The sequence below is a fragment of the Crocodylus porosus genome, unplaced genomic scaffold (assembly GCF_001723895.1).
Source record: "Crocodylus porosus isolate Cpor-Errol unplaced genomic scaffold, CroPor_comp1, whole genome shotgun sequence".
In the NCBI taxonomy this organism is placed as follows: domain Eukaryota; kingdom Metazoa; phylum Chordata; order Crocodylia; family Crocodylidae; genus Crocodylus; species Crocodylus porosus.
This window is the reverse complement of record NW_017728886.1, coordinates 112,985,470-113,009,424: the sequence shown is the minus strand read 5'-3', so window position 1 is coordinate 113,009,424 and position 23,955 is coordinate 112,985,470. Positions and strand designations below refer to the sequence as shown.

Below are 23,955 nucleotides of genomic sequence, written 5' to 3'. Positions count from 1 at the left end.
CCCCCCCCTTCCCTCTCTCATTAAGGAGACAAGGAGGGCTGGCAGCCGTGCTTATTCAAAGGACAACACTATTGATGGGAGCTAACAGCTATTGATAATGCATTTTTAATAATATTTCTAACACCAGCATGCTTGCATCCCTGGGCAGAGCTACGCTGTCTGCTCCAGAGAGCAGATTTGGCCCCGCCACTCTGCTCCCTAGGCAGAGCAGTTATGGCTGGCTCACTGCCCCCCCGCCTTCCCCTCCTTTACTCAGGCAAACCCTAACTGGGGTTTGAGGCCAGGGAGGGGGGTTAAACTCACCTTCCCCTGAGTACAGAGCTGCCCTGCCCTACTAGCTTAATTAGTGCTGGCTGTAACTGTGGATTACAAATCCCAGAGGCACCTGGAAGCAGGAAGAGAAAAAACTATTCTTGTTCTAGCTTGTATTAATTCAATGCCACTACTTCTTCCCACACTCCCCACCAGGGAGAGCATGGATTGGGGCCTGGCCATGCCCCCTCCTCTCCAGCAGGGAGAGAGGGAAAGTCATAGAGAGCTTCTGTCTTCCCTCCCCTTTGGCAGTGGCTGCAGGCATGCTCTAGCACCCCCCAGCTTCTGGCTTGAGCCACTGCAGGAATGTGGCTGTATTTCCTGAATAAAAAAGTAATGTGTTCATTTGCTTATTGGTTCAATCTCTGCAGTTTAAGCTAACCTGCAAAGACTGAATCAATTCAGCCTGAGGCTTTTTGACTGTCTGCACTTAGCCTTAGGAGCAGAACAGATCTTAGACCTAGTAGGCCTGGGAATAATTAACTAGACACATCTAAATCTGTCAGAGACTTGGGTTTGGTTTGAAGTTTACACTCACATGAGGCCACCTTTTACCTTTTCCAGACTAATTTACTCAATTCCCATCGTACCTTAACTTCTAGCATCCAGTGATTATGAGCAGGTTTGTTCTAGTTTAAGTGCCCATAAGCTCAGCTGGTACAACTAAAAACCTGATTATATCAGACACTAAGGACATGTCCACCAGGCAAGCATGCACATGCCTTTTGCAGCATTCCAGACCAGTTTGAGATGCTGCAAGAGGCACACTGGGAACAAAAAAACAAACAAAAAAAGTGCAGCATGGGCTCCAAAATTGATACTGGGAGATCCAGGTATCAAAAAATACCTTAGGGGAAAAAAGCGAGTCAACTGGAGGCTCAGGTCCTCCACAGAGGGGATCTGGTTGCCAACCAGAGTGTCTCTATGGCTGCCCCTTTACTCGATGCTGCACCACGCTGTCTGCCCATGCAGGGCAAACAACAGTGCAAGCTGCTGCAACCTGGACCCAGACTATGTTCCACGTAAGTAAGAGGTGGGGGGGCATTGGAGGAGGCGGGGGACTAGTGAGGGTGCAGGGGACCATGGGAGGGCAGCTTGGGATGGGAAAGGTCCCCCACCTGCCCCCCCACATGGCCCCAGACCCTCAGCCATCCCCCACCTGCTCTACTGCATGGCCCCAGCCCCCCCACCCCCATCCCTGCAGCTCACCAGCAGCAGTAGCAGCAATAGGGGTGATTGGGGCCTCCTGGCACAGCCCCCCTGCCCTGCATGGTGCAGGGCAGTGCAGCTTAGTGCCATCCACCTGACACCCTCACTGCCTTTATTACAGTACGTAGGTGCAGTGCCACGTGCTTTCAGGCAGCTTGGAGCCACTTGGGCTGTCATCCGTGGCCCTGTGCTGCTCGTGGATTCCCCCACACCCACATTCTCCCCAATCTCCCCACACCTACCTGCAGTGATACTCGTAGGCTTCAGATTGCTTTAAAATTGTAAATATATCAATAAAATATTGCCCAACTGATCTTTCTCTCTCTCTCTCTCTCTCTCTCTCTCTCTCTCTCTATGTATATATATACATATACATACATACATATATATATAGTGGTCTTTTGTTTTAATTGTGGAAGAACATGAATTTGGGGGGGTATTTTAAAGAGTGACTTTTGGATTTTTTTATCAGAGAATTTGCAGTTTTTAAACAGGAAACACCAGGATTCCTGCTAGTGAGGCAAGTGGCAAGACCCAGGCAGATAAGCCTGCTCAGGACTGGCACCTGGAACCCAGCTGAAGGTGACTGACCTCCTGGCCACTTGGGACCAGGAGGACATGCTTTGACAGTTTAAAGCAGGCCACTACTCTGAGAACATTTTCCGGGTGATAGTTGCCCAGTGCAGCATTACTGCTATGTGGGCAGTGGCACACATAGCATTACTGCTGTACAAAAGACAGCTGTGCAGCCGTAACCCATTGACAGCTGGCCCAGAGGTGCAGATGCCTCTTCTGGCTGTGCAGTCCCCATCCGGGTCTGGCAGGTGCGCAGCCTTGGGGCCACATGCTGTCAGTGGATAGAAGGTACAGGGATCTCTCACGGCTGCTTCAGCAGTCCAGCTGGCCCGAGGGGTAGTGTCCTCAGATACCAATTGCCCAAGTCCCGGAAGCTTCTGAGAGCAAGCAGCCCTGAGCTGCTTGCCAAGGCAACTTTTTATACTGCTGGGGCCAGCACAAGGTAGACTCTAGCTCCCCACTGACTGCAGATCTGGGTGGAGCTGCACAGTTATTTTGCCCCAGGTGGCACAGTTTGCCCCGCACCAATGTGCTTGTCCAGGCACGTGTGCTGAGGCAAAAATCCCTAGCTCAAATTTGTGCTGCTCCTTTTTGAGCTGCTGCAAGCACACATGCCTGCATGTGTGAATGTGCCCTAAAAAAGTTCAACCATCTAGATTTCAAAGCAGGTGCATGTGAGAGGTATAGTGCACAAAGATGAGAGAAAAAACTAAAATTAAGATCAGAAAATTGTTTGGGATGCAGGGTTTTTGGCTCCATCTTGAGTTCCATGTTCCTTGATACAGCTGCAAGCAATTTTACTCCTGTTTTTAATCCTTAACTGTGATTTCCACAGCCCAGAGCTATAAACAGCCACTTCCTGATGCTGGCTCACAAGAAGTTTTTCATTAAACACAACAGAGTGCAACAAAATACAATTAAAATAAAACTTTGTATAATTCATGTAAAGCCTGGAGATGCTTGTGATTTCTGACTAGAAACCTGTAGTTGTAATGCTTGGTATCAGAACACCCTCTGTTATAAAAAATTTACTTGCTGGACTAGAGAGCAGTGACAGCTTGTTAGCAAGCATGAAGAAAGAGATCACATTTCCTCTTTCAGCCAGATTAGAAATTTCTTCCCTTATTACACTGCCAAGCAATGCAGGTATTTTAGTAAGTTGTTTTTAAATGTTTATTTTCCTGAGGGGAGAGATGAAAAAAGATCACTTCTGCTGTGCTAAGTTATGTTATCATGCAGCCCAGCAGCTCTCTGCTAACTGCTGTGCATAGATTATAAATTAGATTTTCACTGGCTTATCTCCTCCAGGACACAACTGAATTTACTGTTCCTGAAGGCTGAGTAACTGGTAAGAATGAAGATTAAGGGACATATTTTTTTGTCCATTTACAACCATCCCTCGTACCTGCATGACTTCAGTGAATACTAAAGGAAGTTGTACATGTGAACTGAGGTTAACTGAAGAACGATGCACAAATCCCAGTCAGAGTCGATGGAAGTTGGGTGCCTAATTCCCTTACATTTCTTTTAAAATACCATGGTTGATCTTTGTTAATTGAGATGGAAAGAGACAGCTGGCCATAATTGTGTTCTCACACTCTGATTTGCTCACAACAACATAACTTCCTCCATATGACTCTTCTGGAAAGGGTATAGTTTGGGAAGGGTCTTTTTTCTCACTTGTATGAGAGTACTGACTTACCTGTGCATGGGAGAAATTGCTTTAAATCTCACTCCTCCTGTAATACTCAGAATAAGAAAAGCAAACAAAAACTTAAACCTCTCCTCCCCCTCCCCCCTAGCCCACATCCCATCTTTCTCTAGGTTTCCAAGTTTGACCCGTTGTCTCAGTACTCTTCAAAGAACAGATTATCTTCTGTGCGGACTCCTTCTGTCATTATTACTGTAGTCATACTGAATAATTCCCTTACCGTGCGAGTACTCTGCTGAACCACTTGGCCATGACGAAAGTGGCAGAACTGGCCAGAGATGTCTTGCACAGGGGTGAGCTTGTTAGCACACTCAGAAATAATAAATATGAATAGATTCCCCTTTCCTTACAGGACCTGCTTAATATAGCCTACAGCATTTGAAATAATCTCCTATATATTTATTCCTTAGCATTTGAATCTAATCGGTACCTTCAACTATCTGATCATCTGAAATTTTTCTGCATTAATGAGCTAGTAAAACATGTCCAGAAGCAACACCATGCTAATGTAATGTAACTACCTTCTGTGTGTGTGTGCGCACGCGCGTGTGTGTGCGTGCCTGTGCGCACCTGGTCAGCAACTGTTTTCTATAGGAAAAGCATTTGAGGGTAGACGATACACACATAGATTGATTTGTGCTTTCCCGAGCTTCTAACAATTGGATGGAAAAGGATGATGACGCTCAAATGTAGTCAATTTGTTTGTCTTCAGTTCATAGTTCTGTTCATTTGAGAGATCCCTGTTTAATCTGCTTTCCCAAATTGATCTAAAACCTATTCCTCTTTCAGTTGTTAGATAGTTGTTTAAAGTACTTGCACCCTGCTACACACATAAGATGCTACGGCGCTGTAGTGTCCGTTGGCAAAAACCATGATGCCACTGCTATGTAGCTGTAGCATGCTCCCTCATTATAGTGCATTGCTACAGCAATGTAGTGGCCAAAAATAACTGTGTACTGCCAGCATGGTGCAGTCCAGGCTGTTACTGCACAATGTTTTAGTACTTCTAAAAGGAAGTACTAAATGACAGCACAGTAACAATGGCACCACATGCCCACGTGTAGATGTGCCCACAGAGATATAAAATCCATGTAGATTTTATCTGTCTTTCACAATTTTATTGAAAATAAGGAGAATTTCTACAATTGAAATGATCCCAGTCACTACCTTTCCTTCTCACACTGACATCTGCATTGTCAGGCTCAGTGACTAAAGTGGATATACAGATTGTTTGTGGAAAGCCTAAATTTAACTCGATTTCTTCCAGCCTTTAGCCCTCTTGTAGAAGGTTTTGGGGCTGTGTAATTTTGTACAGTGAAGTATAAGTTCAAAAGTAGCCAAGTGTGATTGAGTCTCAAGAGGAAGTGGAAGTGGTCTTTGATTTTTATGTGGTCTTGACCACTAACTGTGGTCCTAGAAAATTGACTAATAGCTCTGCAAGTAAAAATGACTGGTTTAGAGGAACGAATATATTACAGTATCCATAAATCAAATCCTAAATAAAGAAAATACCCTGTTGTGTTGCTGAGGGAAAGATCCAGCATGGTTCAGGGTGCTTTTACAGATGTCAAGAAGAAAGTAAATCCCACAAAAAAGAGCTATAAAATTGAGAGAGAAGTTCACTTTCAGTCACTTAAATACATATTCTAAGTGGTTAAAAAAAATATATTGTAGTTTTGAAGAGCTTGTATACATTTGATCCATAGAACACCTCTAAACTGCCCATCTAAGTAATCTGTCTCATCTAAACACATTTTAAAGTGTTATGATCTCCCTCATAGCAGGCCTACTTAAATTGCTATAAAATTACTTATACCAGTACAGCTATTCCTGTAGAGAAAGAGGAGTAAGCTATCCCAGGAAAAGGCACATATGTATTGATAAAACTGCATCAACCCCAGAGGTTGTCATGCTATAACAATTCCAGTAAAGGAAATAAAATCACATTTATCCAATACAATTATGCTAGTACAGCATCTATGTATAGGTCAGGCTTTAGATAATTTATGGCCCAGTGTTGGCTTTCACACAGTCCCTGAATAAGTAGCAGAGCATAATTGCATTGTTAAGCTGTAAGCCTGGAAACAGGTTGAGACTCAGACATTAAGAATTCCCCTGCCTACCCTTCCTTGACCCACAGGGGAAGTAATGCACCAACACCAGGTTACTCCCCATTCATCATGCCTGTCAGTATTGGTGAGTGGAGCTAAAAATCTCTTCTCAGATTCTGTCCACTTGCAGAAAATAAAGCCCAGCTGAGGCTGCTGCTCCCCCACCTGTGCTGCTAAACATAAGGCAGGTAACAGGGAAAGGAGGGAGGCTACAGTCTCACTCTTAGTGTCTGCACTAGACTTTAAACACATGGTTAAGAACAAGCATAGACTTAAGTGCTTTGTTAAATTAGGGCCTTGTTATACCTTGCACTATGAGCCACACAGAAGTTTATGGGTGCTAGTGCTAGCTTGAGTTTGGGGCAGTCACACTTCAGGCCAGGAGGGGCCTGGAGGACTGAAAGGTAAACGTCCCACCTACTCTCCCATTCCAGGCTTCCTCCCTGCCACCAGGGCTCCCCCAGTTTCCCCTCCTCGCTTACTTGTGGCTGCCTATGCTGTCTATCCTGGAGGGCAAGGAGGGTTAACTCACCTACCTAGGCACTGCTGCTAGTCTGCTGCTCTTCACCAGGCTGAGCCTGCCCTAAGAGCAGCAGCAGCGATGGTGGGGCAGGCAGATTAACCTTTCCCTGCCTGTTCCTAAGGACAGGCAACACAGGCAGCCACAAATAAGCAGGGAGGGGTTGGGGGCAGTGAACCAGGATCCATGGTTCTGGTGCAAGGGGACCTGATCCCAGCGAGTGGGGGAGGGGGTTCAGGTGGGTGTTTATACTAAGGTGCAGTCTAAAGTGGCTATGGGGTAGCTACAAGTTGGGTAACAGGAGTCAGAGATAATCTTACCCAGGAGTAGGATACCATTGATCTGTATAACAAATGCTTAAGGCCAGTTTCAGGTGTTATTGTGGGGATAATCCAGGTGTTAAGAGCTCCAGAACCTGCCCAAAATCACCATGTAACAAGGCCCTTAGTGTTAACTTTTAACCTAAATTCGAGCCAAATTTAGACCCGAAGAACTGCTTCTTAGGCATTCACTGTGTGTTATCAAAGGAGAGAGGACAAAATGAAGCACCCACACACTATAAAAAAGACTGAGGAATAGACTCCACTTTAGATGAGCTGTATTAATTAAACTCAGGCTGGCCATAAAGACACCTTCTAAAGATATGCAATAAAAAAAAAATTAAAAAATAAAAATTAAAGAGCTCAATCCCTCAACTGAGGGCCAAACTTAACTTTTTATGAAGCCCTCAGAATGCTTTGCAAATCAGCTTGCTAAATGAACTTTGCACATGTTCAGTGCTGGATGGAGAGAACTTTTCTTTGCATTGAACCCTTAAGTGAAATCTATAATATTGATCATTGCTAATATTTTGCATGTGCTTACTGTTTGTTTGTGCATATGTTGTTATTTTGTGTGATAATCTCAAAATCTTTGGCAAGTAAGATGACCATCTTATGCCTGATTCCATATGGGAGTTCCCAAAAGGCAAGAGAACAGAGGAGGTAGATTCACACCCTTGCAGGGATCAGTGAAACTACCATGACCTCAAGCAAGGGAAGGAGGTTCTTGCCTCACCAGCCAGAGGACCACCAGGTAGCAACTATGGGCTGCACATTCATAAAAGAGGTATAGAAAGTAGGGCTGTGCAAAGCTTCAGTTGCTGATTCGATTCAGATGAGATTTGGCCCAATTCAGTGGCCAAATTTCCAAATACAAATCGAATCAGGAGACCCATTAATCTCTCTGAATTGAATCAGAAGCCTCTGAATCGATTCAGAGAGATTCGATTATTCGGCCATCGACACTGATTTATATGCTTTTTGTACGTCCCTCAAGGTACCAGGTGTGGCTCGTAAACACTGATATGGTGGGGCAGATGGAGCATCCCACAGGAGTGTGGGGGGATCCCCTGCATGCTCAGCAACAGACCCGGAAGTGGATCAGAAGTACTTTGGATCCACTTCCAGGTTTGCCACGGAATGTGCAGGAGACACCCCCCCTCCCCAGCTTGGTAAGTGGTGCTTCCTAGGTCTGGGGAGGGGTGTCACCCGAGGTCACCCCACAGCCAATTGCTGATCAAATCGAATCACTGTCCCTCAAATCAGGCTGAATCTGAATCGAATACTGTCTGCTTCATACACCCCTAATAGAAAGCTTCCTCTGAGAGTTATGTTACTAGTGCCAAGGGGGGCATCACATCTGTTTTCTAATATAAGAGCCCCCTGAATCAAGCCATAGAAACCCTGCTTGGTAGGTAGACATTACTGTTTCCATCTCCCAAATGAGCTAGAGATGTTGCATGGTAAAGCCAGGGTCTGCCAGTCAGTCATCATCAGCTGGGAAGAGATCACGGGTCCCTACTCTGAACACCAGGCAACGCTTCTACAAGCAGTTTCTGTGAACTCCAGCAGTTCCTGCCACCATTTATTTTTTATCAGACGGAGCAAAGTGTCACTTTGTACTGATGATTTTACATTTTTGTTAAACATTGTGACTCAGTCCCAAATGACCTGTATTCCCATAGCAAAAAATACATAAATCAAAATATCTTGCACAATAAGATTGATCTCTCCTTCTGGCTTTAACTTTGACAATGCCTGTTGACATCAGTGTAGATTTGTGGGTGTGAATTACCTTAGGATTTAGCTTGGGTTTGGCAGTTTCAGACACATAAGAGTAATTTTAATTCCATTGTATTTTATTGCATAATTGTATCAGTGTAAATCATTGAAAAGAAGTGTGCATTTATGCAGTATGGTATAAGAAAATTACTGGGAGAATCATTTTTTTTGTTTTATCTTTATTTACCAAGAAAACTGCTGCAGATGGAAAGCGACAAGAAATTATTGTGTTGGACTCGAAGCGAAGCAATGCTATCAATATTGGCTTGACAGTATTACCCCCTCCACGGACAATTAAGACTGCTATTTTGAACTTTGATGAATATGCCTTAAATAAGGAAGGAATAGAGGTAAGAAAGAATAATCTAATAACTTTGTGCCTGGGTATAATATATAATGCATGCCTGGTTCCCCTTGTGATGGAAAAATGTGCTTTACTTTGATTGTTAAGGCTTGACATTAGTTTTATAGAACTGCCAATTCTTACCTGTAGACCTTGAATACTTAGGACATAAACGTTTTTAAAGTAGGTCCCTAATATTAGTTTTCTAACTCCATGTGAAGGATTTTTAGATGTGCAGGGTACATCTAACTCTCAATGGTACCCAAAGAAAGCTTTAAGAACTCAGCAAAATACAGATTTCAGTGACTAAATTTTAAGTATCTAAGTTTGCAAATGTTGACCTAAATTCCTATTCAGATTGCAATACATCATCATCACTCCATCTCTTTGTATTTCCTCAAAGTTTATTTGCACATTTCTTTCATTGAAATCATTCAAAATCCTAATTATCGATTCAGCTCATTAGTCACTTGTATTAAAAAAACCTGGTAAATAACTATTGACCAGTTATCAAGCCTGAGCAAATTTTTAGTTCTTAGAGCTGATGAAAGCTCCGAGGTTTAATAAAGTTCATGTGTGGTCAGCAATTGGAATTGTTCTAGACAGTAAATCAAATGGAAAACAAATACAGTGCCGAGTTGTCCTCAAAATAGCACCTCTGTGCTACTGTTGTCTGAAGTAAAGCAATGATTCTAAAGATGGCAGATGATGTAATTTTTACCATTACATGTTTGACTTTTCTTATTGAGATCCTCCTTCCCCAAAAAGCCTCACCCAAAATACCGGTGTTATAAAACAGCAAACGAAAGCATGAGCCCCTGGGCTATAACAGAACACCAAAGATCAGGGTGTGCTCTGCCCCTTTGAAAGAGTAACACATTTTTCCTGGTACTAAGTGCCTAGTAGGCCAGGGTATCTTGTGGGCTCCTGGAGCCCCATTAGCCCTAACGGCAGCATGCCTGGCAGCTGCAGCATCTCTGGTCTGTTCCTCCCTGGAGGCTCCTTCCCCTTTGGCTGCTGGCAGGCGACTGCCCTGCCTAGCCCTAGCCCTAGGGTTTATATGGGCCTAGGGCCCTGCCTCTTCCAGCCAGCTGACCAGGTGCACGTGTGGCCAATTCCTTCCTTAGGTGGTTGTCATGTTAACCTGCACTGGGGCTCTTGTCTGGCTCTTTGGGCTCTCTCCCCAGGCATTCTCTTCTCTCAGAGGAGCAGGAACCTTAGTGCTCTGTGACAGACTACAATGTGAAAATGCATGAACTATACGATTTGTTGTATTAGAGTGCTTTGGACCTCACAGGATCCAGTCATCAGCATACAGAATAGGTGACAACTTCAGTGGTAGTTTTCTCTTCATTTAAAAAAAGTAAGGTCACTTCTGGAGGTTTTTTTTTCCTTTCCTTCCACCCTCCTGTGCTGAGGCAGAAAGCACCCCTGTGCTTCCAACCTTGATAAACCACTGCATTGTCTACAAACTTGCCAGATCATTAGAAGCCTGGCAGATGGCTAGTTAGCTTTTAAGATATTGCAAAATCCAGTCAGGTGCAAAGTACATTTTTAATACCTGTCTATCTTTAACAAATGTTAGATTACCGAGCCCATATGTAATTGTCAGTCTCGCTTCTAGTCAGATTGCAGTTATCTGCCATTCACACTTACTGTGATGAGCTGTTCACAAAAAAGCTTTTAAATGGGTAATACGCATCTCATCCTTCTAACTTTGTTCTCTTTGTAAAAAGCTATATTGCATTGGCTCAATCAAAGTGAAAAAAATAAAATTGCTCCCAGGTTATGAACAAATTGCCAAATTCTGTAAAGAAAAGTAGAAGACTGAAACCATTAAAAGCAACTGAAAATGCCCCTTTGACATGGGCAGAATTGAAAATCTTAACTATCAACATTGATTCATGCTGTGCTGATAATAAAAAGAATTTACTTTCTATTGTGTTAATTTTCAAGGTTATAATGGAAGGCAGATCATTCCATTTGTCCTTTTGTCCATGGTAGACTGCCATAGGCCTGCAGTAAAAGGAGTATTGGGTATGGAGGTGTAACAGGGGGCCTGCTTGGGGCCGATCTCTGTGCGGCCCACCCACCTGTTCCTGGGCTAACCACCCGCCTTCTCAGTTGCCATGCCTTGATATTAATTGAGTAATAGATGTTAGTTAAGCAGGAGGCTGCCCATTTTCTGCCCCGATGCCGGGGGACACTATTTGCAGCTCCTTTCCTCCCCTACGTCTCAGCCCAAGCCTCGCAGATGGCATCTCAATGTTCCTTTAATCACCGGGCCCCCCAGTGGGCCCCAGAATCCTCTATTGAACCCCACCTGGATTCCTCTTCTTCAGGCAGGCTCTCCCACAGTCATAGCTCCCTGAGCTGGTTCCCCTTCGGGTGTGGTCCCCCCACTGAGACCTTCAACTCATCTAGCCCTGGCCCATCTCCAGGTCAGTCAGGACCCCAGGCCCTCAGCTCTTGGGCATCCCTTGCAGTGGGCCCGTGTCCCTTCCGGTCCTGGCCCCAGCATGGGCCAGTCAAGGGAAACTCAGACAGGCCTGAGTCTATGGCCCTTTTCTCATTCTCTGAGGGTCCACCCTCTGGGCCCTCCAAAACAAGGGCACACCCACCCAGTCATGGGGGCTAGGGGTTAAGGCACCCCGACACACCTTTCACCCAGGTGGTAACTGACCTGGCATTTCCTGGGGGCTTCCGCATCACTGGGAGCCCCACCAGGCCACCCACTCCCAGCAGGGTGCAGATTTAGGTCATGCCCAGGACCAGGAGCGTCCTACCATTTCCTACAGCTTCTCCCTTACCTCCAGACAATACTAGCAGCCCTCCAGCCAGGCAATGTTGTTGCCTGCCCTCCAGCAGCAGAGCTGCCTTGTTTATATGGGCAGCCCTGAATCTAAGATGGCTGCCCTTATTAGGCACCTGGCAGCTGTTGGCTCCAGGTCCTTAAAGTGGGGGTATCTTGGAAAAAAAATACAACATGCAATAGTGTGGAGTCCATAGAGGGAGGGGCCTGTGGAAGCTGCTATAGCTTAGACAGACTGCCTGGGTTGTGTTTAAGTTTTGCCAGCGGTCCCCTCTAGCAGGTTAACATGATAGGTCTCAAAAGAGAGCTTTGGCCTCTTCCCTCTGGGTTATGAGTTTTGTGCTCTCCTTTTAAGGGCTTATCTTCACTGTGGCATTAGTACAGCAACTTTGGAGCCTACCTTTAAATTTATATTCCACCAATAAACAGGATGCATTGACAGTGATAGATTGTAACATGACCAGCTGACATAAATATAAACATATCAAGCTATGTCTAAGTTAGGTGTGAAAGGGCGTTTCAAATATTAATCTAAAATAACCCCCCTTTTCACAGTCTAGACAGCCTCTGAGAAGAAAATTTACCTAAGCAGTGTTTTCTTGGCTATGTGTTTGTTTTCAGTGTAGTCACTGCCATAATAAATTTTACATACTATTTTTAAAAAGCATACAAAGAACACCATATTTTTTCTATAGTTTCTCTTAACAACAATTATATGTTCAGGTAATTCAACAGAAAGTTGAAAAAACAAAGCTGCAGTTGGCAGTTATTGATTTATTGATATTATTATAAGGTATTTTGGATGCAATCCCTTCTCTTTGGAAACTGGATGGGGTTCTGAGAGTCCAAATAAAATAAAATTAATTCATGTGGCTCTAGGTTAATATATGGTTCTGGATTTCATATTCATTTTGTTTTAAAACTGTTGCATGTAATATACCTTTTGGAACTCAGTTCTATGAGGTAGTGGCTAAAAGTTCAGAAAATACATATTCAGTTGTAAAATTAATAACTTCATGAAAGGACTGGGCCCATAGCCTTAAAAAGACCTCGGTGCCTAAACTGGGATTGAGATGGAATTTAGGTACCCAAGTCCAAGAGTGCAATACACAAAACAGCTGAGGACCATAGGTACCTAAAGTCTGTAAGTAGCAAAGTTTTCTCTAATAATATTCTTGAGGTGCCAATAGTTTTTAAAGATTTTGAGAGTGCTCAGAACAGGCACTGGCTAGTTAGGGCTGAGCAGCTCAGTTCCTGTCTCATGCCAGAGTTGAGTTAGGATCCTCAAGCTAGATGTTCCTTCCTCCAGGTCTCCTGAGAGGTATGCCTAGAGTATACTTCCCAGACTTAGGACCTTGCTGAAATTCAGATAGAATGCTATGACCATACTCTCTTTCATTCAGAAATGACAGTCAGGCATCACTTCTGTTTTACACAAGTCAACAGCTAGAGCACTGATTTATGACAGACCTGGGTTCACCCTGTGGGGGATCATAGCCTACAGTGCTCGTCTCTCAGGAGTTACCCAACCCAGCAGGGTGAGTGCAAGTTGTGGGGAGGCAATCAGGACTCATAGTAGAGATATCTTTTATTAGACCAACAAGATCTTTGCAAAAACAATTCTTTAATTGCAAGCTTTCGGGCACAAATACCCTTCATCAGGCATTGGAGAAAAGATTGTAAAAGTTCTCCTGGGTAGAAATGAAAGTTCATATTCCATACAATTTCACAGAGGAGTCAATAGATGGAAAACTCCTCTGGGCAGTCAGTTCATAGCTGGTATGGAGCCTGTCACCTTTTTGTTGTGGGGAGGACATTCTGTCCCTCGTGTTGAAGCTGTCCCACCTGGGGAAAAAGAGAATTCAAATTTCAGTGGTCCCCTCCTACCCATAAATCTCAGCAATTGGCAGTGTCCAGAAGAAGGACACTGGGGGGATGGGGGATTCAGTTTTAAAAGCAAAATAATTCGTCTCTATGATCTCATATGAACCAGATTGCCAAAAACAATCTTTTTTATCCATAAAAAGACTACTTTACTATACAGATTTCTATGAAAATACGCTGTCTGGAGAGGCCAGGGGCATGGAATTATGCAGTTTACACTGCACTGTGACACTCCGGGAGCAGGGTCTGTATGAACCTGGAGACTACTTATAGATGTTGATAAGTTGTTCCTTGCCCGCTGCCTGCTGAATGATGCCTTTCTCAGTGTTAAGAGATAATGATTAAGTTCAAAGCTACTCATGATGTAGTGGTTTTGAGTTGTTACGAAGTGCCAGTAACTTCTGGTCAAACTGTATTTTTATTGTCAACGCATGTAAAAAAAAAAAATAATAATAATAATAAACTGGCCGATGGTAGACTCATCCATCTTCAGCCCTGAATAAATGGTTTAAATAGGTCATCAAGTGAAAAATAAAAATAAGAACACTGTATGGCTTTCTCATGAAGGCACAAAGAAATCACAGGATAAAAATGAATTTGTTAAAATGGTTGAAAGTTTGTCTGAAGAACTACTTGTTGTGGCATTTGTTCTTCCTTGAGTGCAGCTAGCAAGAAATCAGCCAGCATGTCGACAGCTGCTCTGATCCTTCCAAGGCAATGTTTCAACAGCAGTCATGATCCTTGACAGCTTGCATAGCAAATTGGGTTGGCCTAGCTTTTTCACATGCTACACTAGTTGTCTTGGTGGCATAGATGTCTTGGACTGAATGCTTTTGTCAGCTGTCGGCCTCTTGTGCTTACATAAAACTCAGGGAGGAGGGGAGTCCCTTGAAAATAAAGTTTACTCTTTCCTTATCAAATCATTAGATACTGTACTATGGCTGGATTTAAATAAATGCTGGTAATGCAAGATGATAATTTGCTGGATTAAACCTGGTCCTTCACATAATGGCATAGGAAGGGAACCCCTCTCTTCCCGTGCTTGTCAGCAGTAAGCTAGATGCATATAGATGGGACAGGGCAGAGAGGTCTTCCTTTGGTTCGTTACATCAGTTATTGACCACTGCTAAAACAAGATTTTTGATTGGATCGGTCAATTGTGTGACCTAGTATGGCAGATCTTGTGATTCTTTTGTATCCCTATGAAAACGATTTGGCCATCATGGAAAAATGTAACATTCTTTTCAATGAATAAACAGGTCTTGTTGAAAACCTACTATTCAGTTTCAATAGACAATAGGTCCTGAATTATTTGATGAATTTTGCTTTCCTTTTTTGGGTTTAACATTTACTATGTTAAAGACTTATTAAGAAGTAATATTTCAATAGCTTTTTCCTGTGGTTAACTGCCTACAGTTCATCAAAATAAAAAAAATGTTTTTAAATTCTAATTTTAAACAAATGGCACGTGTTCAAGGTTTCCTCATTATAGTTTAGCTTCCTGTACAGTAGTTCATACCTGAATATGCTCGATTCTGGTCACAGTTTTATTCTCGCTTGTTTTGAGTCCCTCTATTGATTTCAGCAGAGTTACCCCAGTGTAAAGCCAGAGTAAATAAAGCAGGTACCAAGTGTGTTACTTAATTAACTGAAAAATGCTGTCTGTTTCCAATATATGTTGTGTAATAGAGTCATAGATGTTAGGGTCAAAAGGGACCTCAGTAGGTCATCGAATCCAACGCCCTGCCATGCGCAGGAAAGAGCACTGGGGTCAGACAACCCCAGCCAGGTGCTTGTCCAGCCTCCTTTTAAAGACCCCCAAGGTAGGGGATAGCACCACCTCCCTTGGAAGCACATTCCAGATTCTGAACGTGCTAGTTCTCCCTACCCTTCCTCCTTCAGAATTAAAACAAAATTGAAATCTCAGTTCTTGTGCTCTTGACTCAGAGTTCTTGTCCTTTGGCTTTGGTCCTAGAAAATTCTAACCATGATTCCTACAGAGGAGGAGAAGCAGAAAATCCAGGAGGCACAGATGGCAAACCCAGACATTCCCCTGGGCAGCGCAGAACAGTTTCTTCTCACGCTTTCTTCTATCAGCGAACTCTCCGCCAGACTCCAGCTCTGGGCTTTCAAAATGGACTATGAGCTAGTGGAAAAGGTGAGCTTCCTTTGAGTGGAAGGAGGAGACCATTTCAGGTTCTTATTTCAACTTCTTCAGTCCTCCTAGTTGGATATATTGTGAGTACAGCTAATGAATTGCTTTTCATGTTTGCTTTGGTGACCAACTGGAAATGAAACTAAAATTGCCCCTCTATTAGCCTGATTTCTTCCTTCTTTAATTAGGTAGTAATAATTTGGGAACAAGGCATAGGGCTAAATCCATACTGCTGTTTATCCAGTCAAAATATTCACAACAATCAGGTGGAGTTTTGCTTGCATTAAGACTAATTTAATTTAATATTTTGGCCAATTTTAGAATATGGTATTAGGAAATTCCCGACTGGTAACACACACAAACAAAATGTATCTTGTTTGAATACTTTAAAATCAAAATCATATCCAGTGTAACTACTTTACCTACAATGGAATTACTCCAAGAATAAGTTTAGCCCTTTATGTCAACTTCTGTTAACTCAGTCATTAAAAATCCACATTTTTCCGTATTGGATTTAAGGAGATTATTGTAAAATGAAATGCAATTAAAAAATTACAGAAATGTCTTTCCAAAGACTCTTGCAAATGCCTCCTGAATAGGTATTTTCCTCACTAAACACACTGCTTGCAAAAGATGTTCTTCAGTTGCCTTAACCTCTCCTCAGAGCAGAGTTTAGCATATCCTATTGTCCTGTAATCTGTTTTGGTTAATTTTTTCCGAAATTTTTAAAACCATTTTAAACAAACCAAAATTTTGAAAATTCAGAAATGTCAATACATTCTAATAATATTTCTCAACTTATACGCACAGTTATAGGAATGGATAGACCAGAAAGCCTTTTACTTCAGGCTTTAAAAAAACCACTGAAATGAACATTGTTAAAACATGGTACAAATACTCTGCTTTTGTTACAGTAATCTTTCCATAGCAGTATAATTGACTAATTGCTGGCACTATTGACGTAAGGCCAAGGTCCTGTTGTGGTAGACTTTTATAGAATATCTTGTATCTTTTGCTAAAAGCTCTCCCTTGTCAGAGTATCAGATATGAGCATCATCTCTGATGATTTTGAATAAAACAGGAGTAACTTAAAATGAATAATGTGAAAATGTTCAAGAAAAACATAGCCTCTGTACCATAACATTTTTCTAACAGTAACATTGAGAAAGACAAGTAGGAAAACTTTCTTGAGGGGAAAGATTGAAACCTTGTTTCTTGGATCTTTGAAATTGGATTGTCTGGAGTACCTCAAAAGATACTATAGGCAATGAACTTCCATTAGCAGAACTACAGAGTGCATGAAATAATGTGTGTCTTTAGATTTATGGGAACATATTTGAGTTGCTGTGTTAGGTCCCCTCTACACATCCAGGTAAAGGTGCAATTGGATCTAATGTATGATCCACACAATTACACCTCCTGCCATGCTACACATTCAAGGCAGGGGGCGTGATTGTGGGATTGTGCATTAGATCCAACTTGCCATATTGCCAATGCAGGGGATACCCAATCCTGTGCACTCCCTGGGCTGGCAAGAAGGAAGCTCCCCTGGCTAGGTGCCCTCTTTGATGAGGGAGCTCCCAGCCACAGGAGCCACACGCAGTCAGGGCCAAGAGTCCCACAATTGACAAGGCTCTTGGTCCAGGCTGCACCTTGCAGGAGGTGCATTTGGGGCCAGGAGTCCCATCAGTTGTGGAGTTGCAGGGTCTCTTGGTCCCTGTTGTGGGTAAGGAGCTGGACCAGGAGCCCTGTGGGGGTTGGGGGTTTCATCCCCCTTCCCCACCAGCCTTGGAGATCACAGAAGCTCTGATCCCCAGACCTCAGGGTTTCACACTGGGCAAGGTACACCTTTGCAGCTGAAAGTCCTGTCAGTTAATGGGACTCCCAGGCACAAGGGAGACCCTGCTACACATGAAAGTTAAAGCTTGATAACAACCAGCTATAAAGTTAGTACATATTTTTAAGGCCTAAATTTATAGCTGGTTGGAGCTTTCTATCATGAGATATCTACTTTGCTTATGTAACTGGTCTTAAGGTAATTGTGCAATTAACCAGTTAATTCTGCAATACCTGCAGTGTGTAGAGGGGGCCTTAGTAACCACTAGAGTTAAAAGTTCAATATGCAACTTTCTAAAAAAGTCCTCCTCCTTCCTCTCAGCCTGGCATTTTATTCTTTATGAAGTTGGAGCAGAAGTGATTCAGCTGTTCTTAACATCTAAAATTATGTTTAAAAACAACAACAATGACAACTTATACAATTCTCCATGTGACCAAATTAAAAAGATGTTTTCAGGTATATAATGGTTTAATATGTCAGCATGTTACCATGCAAATAATACAAAGGTCCTGGAGGAGCAATAATGTTTCCTTATATTTTGAAACACTTACTTGATTATTCAGGCATAAGTTAGTAAAAGAATGCTATTAGTATCTAATAGCTTTTTTAAACTAAACCATATCTTACGGCACAAACACAAGGAGGTGATATTCTGTTTTAAGTATCAACCTTAAATCATCTGTCTCTTTTTTGGGGGTTTTGTTTGCTTTGATTCCTAATGTAAACATTATATGTTAATGCTAGTTCTTTGCTCTGAGGTAGATACAATTCAGATACTGTCAAATTATGTACTCTTATTTTTCTTCCAGGGAGGGGGGAGGGTTGACATTGCAAGATAAGTTTGAAGTTACGACAAAGTGGCATATATTTTTGTTGAGCTAGTTCTCCTTGATCTGAAGATAAAAGCCTTTACACTAAGCTCAGCATGTGCATATTTATCTTTAATGCTGAAAACTATAAGGATCATAAATGAGTGCAAGCAGGTGTACTAACTAGAGGAGTTAAGCTAGAGAAGACAAGGATTGCCATTCATTGCTGAAAATCTCCAAAGGCTACAAAGTCTGCACAAACTGGAGACCACATGCTATTGTATATTAAAGAAATATCATACTTGCACATGAAGTCTAATTTTTTTAGAGAAAACATTCTGAAATTGCATCCAACTTTTTGGAAGCTAGAAAGAATTTGTGGAAGCTGGTCCTAACTTGTTACAATCTTCAGAAAGGAGGGTGTTTAATGCTTGCATCTTAACCAATGCATATACAGCAAATTTTGGCTACTTAAACTTCCTTTCTGCTGTATTTTCTCACATATCACATGCCCCTGAATAAGACCTGCACCCTGTTATTAAAAAACAGAAAAATCTTTGCTTGAAAATAAGATATTTTCACATGGGAAAGAAAGCAAAAACCTATGACTACTCTGGCCCCTAGGTGCAAGATACAGCAGGGCCTGCTGGCTGAACCAAACTACCTCTTCTCTTCTCGAATTGACCTGGAGAGTGTAACCAGCAGCACCCACCTGAGTCAGCGGAGAACCCATCCAGCTCTAGAAAAGGGGCCAGCCAATTTGGGTCCAGCAGGATAAGGCCCTTAGCTGACTCAGCAAACGCTACTGGCTGCCTGCTCAGCCTGAGAAGAGGGGCTAGGTGGTTCAGCTCCCACAGAATCAACTCCTCTGTTCCTTTCATTTCCTCATTTAAGAAATACATACCAGTTTCCAGCAGCTATTTTTGGGGGGAGGTGAATGTTGTATTTGAGTAAATGCAATATATTTGAGTTATCCTGCAATATATTGGGGTTATCCTTTATTTCATCTCTTCTTTTGTCAGTCCATTATGCTAACATCCTGCTAGTTAAACTTTACATCGAAAATTCTCTCATTACAAAAAAGCAAGCAAGCAAAAAAAACCACAACCCACCAACTTCCCTTATTCCCACCAGAAAAAAAGGCTGTGGCACTAACATGAGGTTTAAAAGCCACCATGAGGAGCGCTGCAGTGCTATTTCTTACCACGTCTCTCTGTCCACTATTTAGACTGTAAGTTCTTTGACATCATGCTATGTGTCAGACTGTATATACAGTAACAATTACAGGGGGTCCTATTCTTGGCTGGTCACTAGGCACTGCTATAAAATTATATGATGATGATAACAATAATAAGGAGAAGAAGAATATATCAGAAAATCCGTGTAAGAGGGTCTAAGCTGGAATATTTTGCATGTGAGTGGCTGAATGAAGGTATACAATAAGCTAAAGTATGCTCTACTTATTCCATGCATCACAATCTTACCTGTAAGTTTTTTCTGGTCCTTTTTTCCACTAGTTTTATAAAATGTAAGTAAAACCATTTTAGGACTTGTCTGCATAAGGTTGGTTAGCTAAACCAAAGCAAATGCCTGTGTTTTACAATTTTTTTATATGAATTTGGCTTACCCCAGTAATTTACCTTAAAAAGGACAGCTAAATTAAATAAACTTTTAAATTACTTGAAATGTGTTCATACAGAAGTACCCATTTAACTAAATTATTTTATAAAACAGTTTTAGTTAAACAGGTGTAAGGTCCCCATGAAGGCATTTCCCTTTCACTTCTGTTTTGCTGTATAAATTGCCTTGAACTTTCCTTCTTAGTTTCTTCCAAAGTTCCAATTCTTGTCTTTTCTTTCCAACAACATGGTAATGGTAGTGACTAGTAATGCATTGTTCCATGCACATGCTTCTAGTAAAATATCTGCACAATCTGAGAATGACTTTTCATGTTTTCTCTGTGACAGTTCTGACATTATTTTGCCTCTTGGTCTAAAATGCCATCACTTAATTTTGACTCTTCAGTACCTAAACACAGTAATAGTTTGGGGAAAGGATGCTGGTCACACATGGCTAAAATTAAATTTCCTGATAAAGAGAAGTGAGAAGTATGTTCACTTTATTTTATATGCAAAGTAAACAGCTCATGGCCACACAAAAAACATAAGAATAAGCTCATTCATTTAGATTACTCTATCTCTCTCTGCCTTTGAACTACATTGTGTAGTTCACTTCCTGAGATAATGAAGCAGAATTTATGGTTCTAAGCCTATCAGTTCATGTAGCAAATTGCAGGCACATTAAGAGTTTTCAAGTAAAAACATTAAAACCAGAATCCAGTCTTGTAAAGGTAGACACAATGGGGCTTGGGGGTTTTAAAGTGGCATATTAGAGCTTTAAAGTAGCACACAATCCTGTCTGTGACTCAAGGCAGCCATCACTTGGAAAGAATTTAAGTCAGACTTAAAATTTCAAGCCACCAAAAAATAATAGATGTTATTGTCTTTTGAAAGGTCACAAAAAAAGAGAGGAAAGAGATTTCATTACTGTGTTCAGTGTAATGTCCTCTTCCACTTGCAAACACATAGCCTCCCCATGACAGGTAATTGCTTACATGCACAGGCAACATTAGGAAAGAATTTAATTTATTACTTTGCTGTCTTTTCATGTGATTTAGTAGCTGGAACAAGGAAGAAAGCCAGCTCCTCTTGACAAGCCAACTCTTTGTAGGAACACAGTTTAGGAATCTTTACAATAATTAATCTAAACCCCAGAATTGAGTCAGAACTCACTGGAAAACAATTTTTTCTCCTTTACTTATTTCTTTTCTTTCTTTTTTTTTTTTAAATGATAGGAAGTTGCAGAACCACTTTTAGATCTGAAGGAAGGAATGGACCAGCTGGAACATAATAAAACTTTGGGACTTATCCTTTCTACTTTACTAGCCATTGGGAACTTTCTAAATGGAACCAATGTAAGCTTTTGTCACCCTATCATTTTATTGCCATCTACTATTACAGAGTTGCTTTATCAGCTTCTTCGCCTAGTAGTGTGGCTATGGCCTATTATCTATATTCTTAAAATATGCCTGTAATTTGAAGAACAAAACCTATGTTTTATATTTCTCAAGTGCAGGTTTTTGCCTTTAAAAGAATATGAAAGAGGTTTTGGACTTGGCCTAGTTCTCACATCATTGTAATTTGATTATCTTCAGTGGAGCTGCACTTCATTCATAGTATAAGTAAAATATCCTGTGTCTTTTCAGTACAGGTAGAAGCCAGGTACAAGCCCAGATTCAGTTTCTGCTGGGAGAATTGTAATTCTCCTGGTAGAAACCAAACATGTATGGGGCTTTTCTTCTGAAGCAAAAATGGAAACAACTAGGGTTAAATAGCTCCCAGGAGACTGAACATCTCTACACTTTCCCCCATCTTAACTCCTCCTGGAGATTAGGATGAGTGGAGCCAGGAGAAAGGCTCCCTGCATTCCTGATCATGGGATCACCCCAGTCTTGAGAAAGCACAGGGGGCACCTTCTGCCCCACTCCCATAGACTGGGAGGTGAGGGGAGCATCTCCCAGCCCCCATTCCCTGTTTCTTCCCCAAACTTGGCAGTCCCCAGTTTCGGGAAGAGGCAAGGCACTTTGCCATTTCCCACTGGCCCCCACTGCCCAGCTGTATGGCAGGGTGGTAATCTGGCAGTCAGTGTCTGGGAGCATGGTTTAGGAACCTGCTTCCAGCAGCTTTTAAGTCTCTTTCCTGCTGCTCGGCTGGGCAGCAAATAGAAGCTGGAAGGTAGGGCAGGGAGGCTTTCCATAAACCCTGCACCTGACTGCCATTTTTTAAATTGCTGTCTGCCACTGAACCAGATGTGCAGCAGCAAAGGGGAGCTGGACTGAGGAAAGCCTCTGCACAACCTGGCTTTCAGCTCCTTCAGCTTTTAAATCACTGCTCCCACTGCTCAGCTGGTAAGAGGGAGGTGAGGAACTTAAGAGGAAGCTGAAGGGGGTGGGAGCATGGTGTGTGGAGACTTCTCCTTGCTGCCTGGCTGACTCAGAGCAGTGCAGGATGAGGCAGGTTGCTATGCCAGGAGCCCTGCCACCACAGTGAAATGTCCTTGCCTTGCCCCATACTGCACTGGGTCAGCCCAGAACAGCACAGGGTGAGGCAGGCTGCCATACTCCTGCCTCAAAGCTCTCAGAGCCTTGCCACAGTGTCTGAGTGCTGTGCTTCCCCTCCCTTCTCCCCACATCCCTTGCCCCACATGCCTCTGAGTCATCTCAGTGGAGTGCAAAGAGCAGAGCTATTTTCCTATGGGGGAGAACAGGGAGGGTCCCCACCAAATGGGAATACCCCTCTCCTGCCAATCTAATGATTGATGGGATGTGGGGGGCATTCTCCCAGGGTAGGAACCCTCCCCAGCTATCTGTGGTAGCTACTGTTTTGCAGCAGCTGCCAACTACCACTTGACAGCCAGCCCCCTTCTCAGGAATGGACAGGACAGGCTGCCAGTTAATAGCTTCCGTAAGGGTGGACCAGAAAACAGCCCTCTAGTGCTTCCTGGCTGGAGTGCTTTACTGTGAAGCTCTCTAGCCACAGGGCTGGAGGAACATCTATGCCTTCCAGCTCCTGGGCTATTTTTCTACTGGAAAAAAAATGTTTTCTGGTAGAAATAAGTATCTGTACACAGTTGTGGTACATTTCTCAGCCTCTTGTGGGCTCAAATCAAGTGTAGTGCCTGTTCTCTTTACAACAGCATATAAAATACTGTATAAATGAGCACTGTATTATTTTATTCTTTTTATTTAAAAAGAGTAATCTGTTTTGTTCATCCTTTCTTACCCATTATTTCTTAATAAATGTTTTCTTTCAAGAACTCTGCAGGATAAATTTACTTGTCTTCGTAATGTCTTTGTTCCTCACAGGCCAAAGCTTTTGAATTGAGCTACCTCGAGAAGGTTCCAGAAGTCAAGGACACAGTGCACAAGCAGTCTCTTCTGCATCATGTCTGCACTATGGTGGTGGAAAAATTCCCAGACAGCACAGATCTTTATTCTGAGATTGGAGCCATTACTAGGTCAGCCAAGGTATGTCTGAGAATGAAGGAAATAAAGGAAAGCTCCTTGGATTTTCTACAGATGTCGGGTCTTTATCAGTTTCCGTGAGAAACTAAACCGTTTTAAATGAAATATTAAAGGTTTGCCGTTATTCCTTCCCTTCACAGTGCTACTGATGAATGTGGATTTGTTATGACATTTGTATGGAATTTTAAAGATACCAAGGCACGTTCCTTCTGGCTGTATCTCTGTCTCTGTCAGATGGTTTTCCCATCAAAGCAGTAGTAGGCAGTCATGCTATTACATATTTCATAAAACTGAAACAAATCCATTGCCTTTGCTTTGAAACAATTACTGTCTTACAAACATTTCATTGTTTGTTTGTTATATACATTTATTAATAGAACTGATGAATGTATTTGTGTGGACTTGTCGTTAGCTATTTTCAGGCCTATTATTTTATTTTATTATCAATATATTCTTATATTCTGGTTTTATATAAGATACAGTTTTAGTAT

At 42.3% G+C, this 23,955-nt stretch overlaps 1 protein-coding gene across 4 annotated transcripts in view; it reads left to right on the top strand.

Moving 5' to 3' along the window:
- The window catches only part of FHOD3 (formin homology 2 domain containing 3), a 640,284-nt gene that overhangs the window by 551,226 nt on the left and 65,103 nt on the right, over positions 1-23,955 (top strand). For all 4 annotated transcript variants that reach the window (XM_019540836.1, XM_019540820.1, XM_019540847.1 and 1 more), the window contains 4 exons: positions 8,733-8,891; positions 15,556-15,738; positions 21,236-21,355; positions 23,306-23,467. In XM_019540836.1, coding sequence (XP_019396381.1) covers positions 8,733-8,891; positions 15,556-15,738; positions 21,236-21,355; positions 23,306-23,467 — 624 coding nt within the window. The remainder of the gene's footprint in view (positions 1-8,732; positions 8,892-15,555; positions 15,739-21,235; positions 21,356-23,305; positions 23,468-23,955) is intronic.